General features: G+C 27.9%; 5 protein-coding genes across 6 annotated transcripts; 4 read left to right on the top strand and 1 right to left on the bottom strand.

The window, feature by feature from the left end:
* Positions 1-50: 50 nt before the first annotated feature.
* Positions 51-1,288, top strand: Smug (Single-strand-selective monofunctional uracil-DNA glycosylase). Its single transcript, XM_072012414.1, has 3 exons — positions 51-783; positions 843-992; positions 1,066-1,288. Exons 1-3 carry the CDS (start codon positions 172-174, stop codon positions 1,174-1,176), a joined length of 873 nt encoding a protein of 290 aa, XP_071868515.1. The 5' UTR covers positions 51-171; the 3' UTR covers positions 1,177-1,288.
* Positions 1,289-1,402: 114 nt separating this feature from the next.
* On the top strand, positions 1,403-2,600 carry LOC139991984 (tRNA-specific adenosine deaminase 2). The gene has a single exon (XM_072012423.1). It carries the CDS (start codon positions 1,403-1,405, stop codon positions 1,910-1,912), a length of 510 nt encoding a protein of 169 aa, XP_071868524.1. The 3' UTR covers positions 1,913-2,600.
* On the bottom strand, positions 1,841-9,688 carry Ttll15 (tubulin tyrosine ligase-like 15). The gene is made up of 5 exons (XM_072012400.1): positions 9,608-9,688; positions 3,870-4,017; positions 2,597-3,780; positions 2,314-2,518; positions 1,841-2,241 (listed from the first exon to the last, which is right to left on the bottom strand). The coding sequence occupies exons 2-5, from the start codon at positions 3,882-3,884 to the stop codon at positions 2,143-2,145; spliced, it is 1,503 nt and encodes a 500-aa protein (XP_071868501.1). The 5' UTR covers positions 3,885-4,017; positions 9,608-9,688; the 3' UTR covers positions 1,841-2,142.
* Rps29 (ribosomal protein S29) lies at positions 4,745-5,628 on the top strand. 2 transcript variants are annotated; one of them, XM_074111955.1, is made up of 3 exons: positions 4,745-4,855; positions 5,215-5,314; positions 5,409-5,628. In XM_074111955.1, the coding sequence occupies exons 1-3, from the start codon at positions 4,794-4,796 to the stop codon at positions 5,415-5,417; spliced, it is 171 nt and encodes a 56-aa protein (XP_073968056.1). In that variant the 5' UTR covers positions 4,745-4,793; the 3' UTR covers positions 5,418-5,628. The 2 variants fall into 2 exon arrangements, with proteins under 2 accessions (XP_073968056.1, XP_071868531.1); XM_072012430.1 differs by lacking the exon at positions 5,409-5,628 and having other exon boundaries at positions 5,215-5,320.
* Positions 6,310-8,047, top strand: LOC139991985 (transmembrane protein 256 homolog). The gene is made up of 4 exons (XM_072012424.1): positions 6,310-6,498; positions 7,062-7,215; positions 7,419-7,537; positions 7,608-8,047. The coding sequence occupies exons 1-4, from the start codon at positions 6,412-6,414 to the stop codon at positions 7,749-7,751; spliced, it is 504 nt and encodes a 167-aa protein (XP_071868525.1). The 5' UTR covers positions 6,310-6,411; the 3' UTR covers positions 7,752-8,047.
* Positions 9,689-9,826: the final 138 nt, after the last annotated feature.

Here is a 9,826-nt window from a genome sequence, read left to right as displayed (position 1 = left end):
CTAACGTTCACTGTTCAATTCAAATAACTATCGTACATGTGTGAGTGTGCTAAGCACATCGACTGCATTTTTTAAATATATTAAATTGAATTTATATGTGTAATTATATGAATTTTTAAAAACAATTTATAAAAACAATATAATAAAATTTTTATCGAAGAGATCATTATAATGTCGAATTCTAGAAAAAGCAAAACAAGACGTGATAGTGATTCAGTAGATATTAATCCTAAAAGAATGAAATCAGAAGACGAAGATAATTCAGAAAAAAAGGAAAATAGTACAGTTACAAGTGATACTTCACTTGAAAACATTTCTGAACAATTATTGTCAGTGGAGCATAATTTGGCTACTGAGTTAAAAAAAATTACATTCCGTTTACCAGTAGAGTATGTTTATAGTCCACTTGAATATGCATTTAATATACACACTATGTATGTACAAAAGTATTGTAATACTGTTAAGAAAATATTGTTTCTTGGAATGAATCCTGGTCCTTGGGGTATGTCCCAAACTGGTGTTCCATTTGGAGAGATAAGTATGGTTCGCGACTGGTTAAAAATTTGTGGACCTGTTGGAAAACCAGCCAAAGAACAGCCAAATAGAAAAGTAGTTGGATTTCAATGTACTCGTAGCGAAATCAGCGGGAAAAGATTATGGGGTCTTTTTCAAGAATTATGTAAAAGTCCAGAAAAATTCTTTGAACATGCATATATACATAATTATTGCCCTATTGCATTAATGAATAAAAAAGGCTGTAATATTACACCAGCGGAAATAAAGGCAATATATCTATTTTTTATTATAGTCATATTTATATATTAAATGTCTTACTTTTTTAGGGACCGGAGATACAAATCTTACATTCTGCTTGTGACAAGGCATTAGCAGATGCAATTAAGATTTTAAAAGTTGAAATTATAATTGGCATTGGTGGATATGCAGAGAAACGAGCTCAATTAGTAGTTCAATCTTCAAAATTACCTGTGAAGGTAATTACTACTTATTAAAATTTTGTTTAAAATAGATATAGAAGAAATATATGTAATTCTTTTATGTTTTTAGGTTTTATGTTTACCTCATCCAAGTCCACGTGCTGTGAATAATAAAAATTGGAGTGAAAAAGCAACACAAAAGTTAAGTGAGTTTGGATTACTTGAATGTTTTACAGCTTAAAATACCTTAACAAGAAAAATAATCTTTTGCTCTTTATCAGTACAATTTTATGTTACCTAACTGTACTATTTATGTTACATATATTATTTTATAAATTTGTGGTAATTTCTAATATTATCTTTTTATGTATTATTGCGTGCGTGTATATGTGTGTGTATATGTGTATTTGGTAATTTTTCTATGAAAATTTGTCAAATTTAAGTTATTAAAACATAAAAGAAATACAATGGATTTTTTAAGTTGGATGAATGTTGCTTTACAAAAGGCAAATGATTCACTAAAATCTGGTGAAGTACCAGTTGGATGTTTATTTATATATAACAATGATGTCATTGCTACAGGTAATAATACAGTTAACGAAACTCGCAATGCTACTCGACATGCAGAAATAAATTGTATAGATCAAGTTTTAGAGTCCTGTAACATAAAAGATTTAAGCTATAAAAATGTTTTTTATGATACTGATGTTATTGTTACTGTAGAACCATGTATAATGTGTACATCTGCATTATGTCAACTACAGGTACGTAACATTATATATGGTTGTGGAAACGATCGTTTTGGTGGATGTATAAGTGTTTTTGAAGTACCAAAACTTTATAATTCAAGAACAAAAATAATAGGAGGTATCAAAGGTACTGAAGCAATGACATTGTTAAAAGAATTTTATAAAGGTACAAATCCAAATGTACCTGAATCAAAATTTAAAAAAGACCGTAAAAGGAAGGACACATAAATATTACAAATTTAATAAATTCATTTTTTGTTTAATTATAATTTATTACTAAAAAACATTTTAGTTTCTATTTTGATTTATAATATGATACATAAACAAATCAATTTTATACAAAATATTATGTATTAATAATTGTACATTGCCAGTAGAGCAAATAGAGTTTTATATACATGTAGTGGTCTTGTTTATTTTGTACTTATTTATGAAGGAATAAATTCCAAAAAATGTAGTTATGAACACCATGAATGATCTAATTCACACTTGCCTTGGTACCATCTGACAAGTAATTGATTTTTTATTGTGTAATCTTTTAATATCATATCTTTTGTCTGCAAATGATGATTAATATTTATTTAACCCACATTAAATAAAATGAATATCTATTCTTAAAAGCAACTTACTATGGGAGGTGGAAAGATTCTTTGAAAATCCATTTTATTCTGATTTTCCAAATAACTTTGAGATAAAATCAATTTAGTTTCAGGTGTGAAACATGGGCTACATAACTGACATTCTACACGAAAACAGTCATTACATTCTATGCAAAGTTCTGGCAAAACCATTATATTCTTCTCAGCTACTTCCATTTCTTCCTCCATTCTGTTCCTATAAATGTAAACATTAGTCAATGTTATATTATTTTAAAAGATTGTTAATTTAATTGTAATATAAAATTTATAAGACCTTATTTCCAAAGAATCTTTCCTGATTCTTTGTCCTATACCAACTAACGAAAATAAGTTAAATATAACTTGTTCGTAAAGTAATTGATTTGGCAGATAATGCGCCGAAGATAAATTTGGAGACATGTTTGCCTCCATGATATAAACATTTAAATTTTCATCGAGTGCAAAATCGATTCTAATTAACTCGAAAAAATTTCTTCCATTTCCGAAACGTTTTATAGCTTCTCTAATATAAATCTCTTTTGACAAAGTAATTTCTCTGATTGCTTCGCGTACACCACTCCAAACTTTTTCAGGATCTTTCGCTTGCATACGTACATATGCGTCGAACGAATCTTTCATTGAAAACTTCAATTTAGTATAATAATGTTTCAAAGATGGAACGTTCCAAATCGGCAAGTAATCATCGCCAACTACGTATTTGTCTAAAACTTCAGGGTTAAATGGATAATATTTTACAGGACAAAATCTAAAGAGCACATCACCTTTGTATATATATACTCTAAGAGGATCAACGGATGTGATCACGGTGTATATTCCAATATCAAATTTATATCCATCTATGAGAAATGGTCGCTGTATAAATTCTTGTACAAAAGATCCAGTTTCTGTAACATTTATATCACTCACATTTTTTATGCTAATACCCCGATGATCATTTGATTTTTGTACAAACATCTTTTCTGGATGCTGATTAGCATACAAAAGAAATTCGCTGCTTTGTTCTGGTATCTTAAATGCTGGTAAAATGTAGCGACCTTCCGCGGTTGATAAATCCACCTTATTCGTAATATATCCGCAACCGGGAATATGATTAATACGTTGATGAGCTTTTAACTTCTTTAAACTAGAACTTAAACTTCTAAATGGATAGTCATGTGCCCACAATAAATCCCAATTAAATGCATCATTGGTTTGTTTAAATCCCAAACGTTCCAATACAAGAAATACATGTTTTAAATATTCAGTATCGTTACTTTTCGTGTATACTCTATATAATGGATTCTTTTCTTTTATTTCTGCCGTACTTAATTGCGTATGTCTTAAGTTTTCATGGTAGTATAAAAAGGACAAGAAACAATATAAAATTATTGGACTCGTTATAGAATATAAAAATATATTTAAAAGTGTTTTCACTTTTAAATTCATCATTTGGGTATATATTGTACATTCATTAACATTCTGTAAAAGTAAATGAAGGTTTGAACTGGTTATTTCAATTTATCAAAGTAATTTAAATAATCATGCAACTATTAAAAAAATGTACAAACCTGTTTACTAGACATGATTAAACATATAATTTTAATACCATTTGTTAATAATAGTCCGCAGAATGGTATGGCTCACAGTATATTTGTGTCCCCACTACTGAGTTCTAGCTTGATGTAAGTACCGTTGTAGTTTTCCCCGCTATACTACCTGTGTTTTAATAAGAACATACTTTCTTAGTACCGGTTTCTATACATAGAACCTGTGTTAAATTCTATTCTTCAAATATCTTGCATTTTGTAAATAATTTAAAATGAAATAAAATGCGAAGAAATTTACTTTCCAATAGTAAATGTTCTTTAATTTGCAATTAAAGTATATTGCCTTGATAATTAGCCGCGAGACCGAATTTGGTCACTTAGCAAACGAGTACCTTTCTATATACATACGAAATTCTGGTTCAGTATGAATAGGATAAAGAAAAAATTCTGGCAATGGTTAGTTAAAAGGCAAGAAAATAGTTAGTTAGTAAGGCACTACTGTACAACGAAATCGTACACTTACCTTCTATAATATATATATATATATACTAAATGTACATATTTTTGTATAAAAATTAGACTGCGGGTTTTTATGTATTTATAGAAAACTTAAAAATGTAAAAAAGTACGGGATACTTACAATGTGGAAAAGTCTCTACTAAGTTCCATTGTTATAAATGACAGTCATTAAAAGTATAAATTTGCATAAATATCCGCAGTTTAATAATAATAATAGTATATATGTATATTATAACAATAAAGACATGTAATAAGTACAAGTTCTTTTTGATGTTATGTGATGTTTATATTGAATAATGTTTAAACATTGGCGGGAATCATTCTAGAGTACGCTAGTGTGCGTAACGTTGCGTCGCAGAGGTTTCTGACCATTTCTTGCCATTTCGATTTTTGATACGGTATTGTAAACAGTTCGGTAAACTAAAAATGGGTTTTCAAAATATTTGGTACTCGCATCCGCGTAAATATGGACAAGGATCTAGATCCTGGTAAGTATTACTATTTTGTATTATATTTTTAAATAGTAGACAAATCAATTTATACCATAAAATTACATACATGCAATAGACCGTGTGTTCACGTTTATGTTTTTCCAGTAAACAAGATATTTGTATAGCTTTTAGTGTACGTTATTTAAAATAATTTAAAAATATGAATTACTTTATTATCATTATAATTAAAACAAAATTGATATGTTGCTTAAAAATATCATTTCTACATTTTTTGAACATAACCTCAATGTAGTATGTATTATGCATAGCATTTATAACTTATTATTAGACTGTCGTAGTCTATTTATAATAATGTTCTTTCAATGTGTAATTTATCATATTATGCTATTTTACAGCCGTGCTTGTGCCAACAGGCACGGATTAATTCGAAAATATGGGCTGAATATTTGTCGCCAATGTTTTCGCGAATATGCTGCTGATATTGGCTTTAAAAAGGTATAAAATTTGAATTCTTCTATGTTTGCAAATATATTTCTAATATATATAACGATTAAATATTATGTCTAAATCAATCTCTTTTTATTTACAGCTGGATTAACGTTGGGAATAATGAAATGAATGTATGAGATACAATAAAATTAATTTTTTCTACAAAATATATCTGTATCATTAATTTTAATATATTATAACTAAATTAAAATTAAAACATTAGATTTTCTAGTAAAATATTATATAAGACTATAATAGGTATGTGATATGTTACCTAAAATTAGCAAATATCTTTTATAAAATATAACTTTTGATACATTTATGCTTTTTGTTATTTTTCCATATCTAGCGATCTTTAAATATATCCGTTTGCGTTATGATATATGCAGCTATTGACTGGTAGTTATTAGTTTAGGATTATGGTTTACGGGGATTGTTGTTAACCGTAACAGATAAAAATAATTGATCTCAGCTATTAAATCTGATGAATTTAATTAAAATGTACGTGTCCAATCCAGCTCAGATAAATCTTCGAATAGCAGGTTTTTATTTCATAATTTATCAGAATCATGAATATGAAATATGAATTAATTCCTCCAGATTTTGATCATATTAGGGATATAGGAATATATGGACTGACGTGGTATGTGAAGCCACTTCCGGGGAGCGGGAAGTACGCTCACATGGTGCTTGGAATCGTGTTCATCATTGATCACTGACTCAATGATATATATCAGAAGGAGTAAATATACTAGTTACACTGATTCACTTTTACTCGATAAAAATAAAATTGCGCTTGCGTGAACACAACCAATCACTAATGTGATTCCAAGTATCACGTTCCCTGCTCGCTGGTAATTGCTCCATCTCCCGTTGCCGAGTTATTGTTCGGCTTCTATATTCCTATGCCCATAGATCACATAATGTTATTTACTTCTGACGATGGTGTAATCTGACCTACCTGAATTTTTTGACTCGATTCAGTACGTAGGATACAAATTAATAATATAAACTGTATAAGCTCTTATAATTTAGCAGGATTGTGTATTAATATAAATTTTAAATAAAATAAATAGTATTTGTATACTTATGTTAGTAAATGCATGAAAGTTATGTACTATTTAAATACGCTAACTCATGTTAGTTTAATTGGACAAACAGCATCGTACATTTGGGAATCGATTGAAGCAGTAAGTTATAACCTCTTATAAAAAAAGATTAACAATAATAAGGATAAAGAATAAAGATAATAAGGATTTATAGTGCTTTACTACAATTAAAATGTTTGAACAATATTAAATTAATGACAGAACTAAAGTATTAAGTTATAAATATTTACAATACAATGTAAAAGTACTAAAACATTTATTTTATCTATTGTAAATTATAATAGATTAAATTTTTAACCTATTGAATGCCTATTTTATATTCATATAATAATTGGTAATTGTCAAAATTGCAACTTCATAATTGAGAGCAGTAAATTATCGATATGAAAAGGAAGTTAATAGTTATTTAACATTTCTAGCATTTTCTTGTTATAAAAATTTTTTGGATATTTTTGTTAAATAAAGTGCAGTAGATCTTTAATTTTGTATAATTACAGCTTACATTAAACATTGTTATTCTTTGCTCTAATAATGTGTAAATCTTTGTGTATAAACTTAGCTTTATAATGTGTTGGTTTCTGTCAACACAAATTTTTTAATTTATGTAAGATATAAAACTTTTATCAAAGAGAAATTGTTTTCAGGTACCAAAGCAATTAGGTTTAAAACCAAGAATAGAAGTAAAAATGCCACCACCAGTGCCCTTATGGAAGTTGGCTGCAACTACAGGACCATTTGTTAAACTTGCTGCATTTAGTGGTGCAGCAGCCACAATTTTGGGTGCTTATGGTTCTCATAGTAAGATTCAAAAAATTGTTGCAGCTTTTTAATTTAATACAAGTGCAATATTTTGCATGTATTAAAGAAAATTTATATTTTAATTAACTCTACGAAGAATATTTTATTAACAAGTTTTTTAAGCATGTTAAAGAATAAATTTTATATTTTTCATTATGGTTTTTATAAACAAAATAATTTTTTATGATTCATCACGATTTCAGAGGAATATCCTGAGCATGAGAAAGTAGATCGAAAGCAAGTATTTGAAACTGCAAGTCGTTATCATTTTATTCATACATTAGCAATGTTAGGATTACCTCTTTGCAGATCACCTTATGTGGTATGTTCAATTTTTGTGAAATATTAATATCAATTATTCGTATTATTATATTTATTATTATATTATTTAGGCTGCAACATTCCTATTTTCTGGAATAGTATTATTCTGTGGGACTTGCTATTATTCTGCATTTACTGGTGACAAACAATACAATAGATTAACACCGATAGGTGGTATATGTTTCATACTAGGGTGGTTAAGCATGTGTATTTAAAATATTAAAAAACATAGGAATGTGATAATATATATGAAGAAGAGAAGGAAGTTAACACGCATAAAAAAAGTTTCTAATTACTGTATATAAAAATAATTACTAATAATTGGATTTACTTTGAAATAAACTACTTTTTCGTAAGATGAAACCATTTTTTATATTATGCATGTTACTTACGAAATATTGTTAATTAGAAGAAATATTTCGTCGGCAAGCAACGTTTGTATTTTCATTTATTGAAAATTGCTAAAGAAATATAATATGATCTAAATAAAATTAAAATTTGTTTATGCTAATGAATTGATATAAATGTACCTTTCATTTATAATATTACTGATGTAGATTTAGATAATACCCTAAACTATTATACATTATAATTGTATTCCTAACTTGTATCCTGCATACTTTATGAACGATTTTTGTTTTATATTATGTATACATTACCAGTTATAATCCATCGTTATTTGTATTAGAAATGTAATGCAAAAATATAACGTTTTACGTTTTATCATAAAATACATAAAAATTATAAAGTATAAATATCAGGTTGTAAATAATTTTTATAATATAACGTTAAAAAAATATTGTAAAACTGAAATGGAACTTTAAAGTAATCCTGCTACTTTTAACACTTAGCCAACCGAATAAGGAGATCTCCCCTCTGTGAAGTACATCGCTGCGTGACCGAACGGGGAGATCTCCTTTTTGACTTCAGCAATGCGTTTTCTTTCTTTTCTTTTTTTTTTTTTTTTTTTTGTTGTTATTAACAGTCATTGTTTACCTGGAATTGTTCTCAATTAATTGCAATACTTTTTCTGCTTTTATAAAATACAGTATATAATAAAATACACCAATTTAGTGGTGTTAAAATTAATTAAAAGTTACACTATCAGTTATGACTAAATAAAGCTATAATCGAACGATAGCACATTGTACAAGAATGTTAAAGGCCATTATGAATTTTTAATTTCACGTTCAAATCGTGTTATTTATCCTTAGTTATCTTTAACCGTTTGAGTCCCAAATGGCCCGATCGGACTGTTTAGATTTTATGTCGAAAAGTTCCAGTACATTCGAACGCTACGGATGACTGATGGTATTTTGTATTTCATTGTTATTTTCTCAATAATTTTTATTAAACAAAACTTGAAATATTTATAAACTAATAGTACGCATATATAATAATATAGATGTATTTCATAAAAATAACAAATATGATTGTTTCTCTGCCGCTTGTTTCTCTTCGCAATCGATTAAGACTAGCATTATCGCGCTGTTCGGGATTATTCGACCCTGTTTTTTCAAAGACCCCTGGGACTCAAACGCTTAATATTTTTAATTTTACCTATATTTCTTTATACCTTTAATATATACTTTTAATTTGATGTTTTGTATAAACAATATATGAAATCGTTAAATAAAATCATTATCGCAAAATATAATTGACCATTTAAATAATTTTTAGATTTCTTTGATTTTTAAATAATGAATATTATTCTTTGCCTAGATACTTCAAAAAATGCGCGGTGGACAGCGTATAGGTTGGCTTGTCCATTGCGGTGCGAAACGTATGGCTCGCTGTGGCGCGCGCTGTTGGCTAAGTGTTCAAAATCAAAACAATGATTATATATAATATCAATTAATGTAATCGCTAATTCACCGATTAAGTTCCATGTATATAAAAATAAAAATCAAAAAGTGATGTATGTATATATTGATCATCTCAAACAATGGTACAAAATATAAATGTAAAACAAATAATTGCGTCTTATTCCTTTTCTACTTTTGATCAATTCATATTTTTATCATTTTTGTATAGAATCACATTTCTACAGAGACATAAGAAAGTAATGTACCTTGTATAATCCATTTGATACACCAGCTTCGCTGATTTTTATATCCATTCTATTTCGTATTATACAGTTGTCGTACATGTTTCATAAATAGATACTTCGCCTGTAAATAAGTGGATATAAGAATTTTCTTCGATTCATATATCATTATGATGACTCGATCTGACGATGTTGGCTGCATTCTTACACAGCTAAGTAAAGTATTAATTGGACTATCTTACC

The sequence above is a fragment of the Bombus fervidus genome, chromosome 11, assembly GCF_041682495.2.
Source record: "Bombus fervidus isolate BK054 chromosome 11, iyBomFerv1, whole genome shotgun sequence".
In the NCBI taxonomy this organism is placed as follows: Eukaryota; Metazoa; Arthropoda; class Insecta; order Hymenoptera; family Apidae; genus Bombus; species Bombus fervidus.
This window is presented reverse-complemented; position numbering and strand designations above follow the sequence as displayed.

What these genes read in the sequence shown, in the direction of transcription:
- Smug (XM_072012414.1), top strand. Translation starts at nt 172, where the DNA reads ATGTCGAATTCTAGAAAAAGCAAAACAAGACGTGATAGTGATTCAGTA. An exon ending in TTACACCAGCGGAAATAAAG is followed by an intron (nt 784 to 842) that starts GCAATATATCTA and finishes TTACTTTTTTAG; the next exon opens with GGACCGGAGATACAAATCTT. An exon ending in CTTCAAAATTACCTGTGAAG is followed by an intron (nt 993 to 1,065) that starts GTAATTACTACT and finishes TTATGTTTTTAG; the next exon opens with GTTTTATGTTTACCTCATCC.
- LOC139991984 (XM_072012423.1), top strand. Translation starts at nt 1,403, where the DNA reads ATGGATTTTTTAAGTTGGATGAATGTTGCTTTACAAAAGGCAAATGAT.
- Ttll15 (XM_072012400.1), bottom strand. An exon ending in AAAGATTCTTTGGAAATAAG is followed by an intron (nt 2,519 to 2,596) that starts GTCTTATAAATT and finishes TTACATTTATAG; the next exon opens with GAACAGAATGGAGGAAGAAA. An exon ending in GAATCTTTCCACCTCCCATA is followed by an intron (nt 2,242 to 2,313) that starts GTAAGTTGCTTT and finishes CATCATTTGCAG; the next exon opens with ACAAAAGATATGATATTAAA.
- Rps29 (XM_074111955.1), top strand. Translation starts at nt 4,794, where the DNA reads ATGGGTTTTCAAAATATTTGGTACTCGCATCCGCGTAAATATGGACAA. An exon ending in GGACAAGGATCTAGATCCTG is followed by an intron (nt 4,856 to 5,214) that starts GTAAGTATTACT and finishes GCTATTTTACAG; the next exon opens with CCGTGCTTGTGCCAACAGGC.
- LOC139991985 (XM_072012424.1), top strand. Translation starts at nt 6,412, where the DNA reads ATGAAAGTTATGTACTATTTAAATACGCTAACTCATGTTAGTTTAATT. An exon ending in TTTGGGAATCGATTGAAGCA is followed by an intron (nt 6,499 to 7,061) that starts GTAAGTTATAAC and finishes AATTGTTTTCAG; the next exon opens with GTACCAAAGCAATTAGGTTT. An exon ending in TTTGCAGATCACCTTATGTG is followed by an intron (nt 7,538 to 7,607) that starts GTATGTTCAATT and finishes TATATTATTTAG; the next exon opens with GCTGCAACATTCCTATTTTC.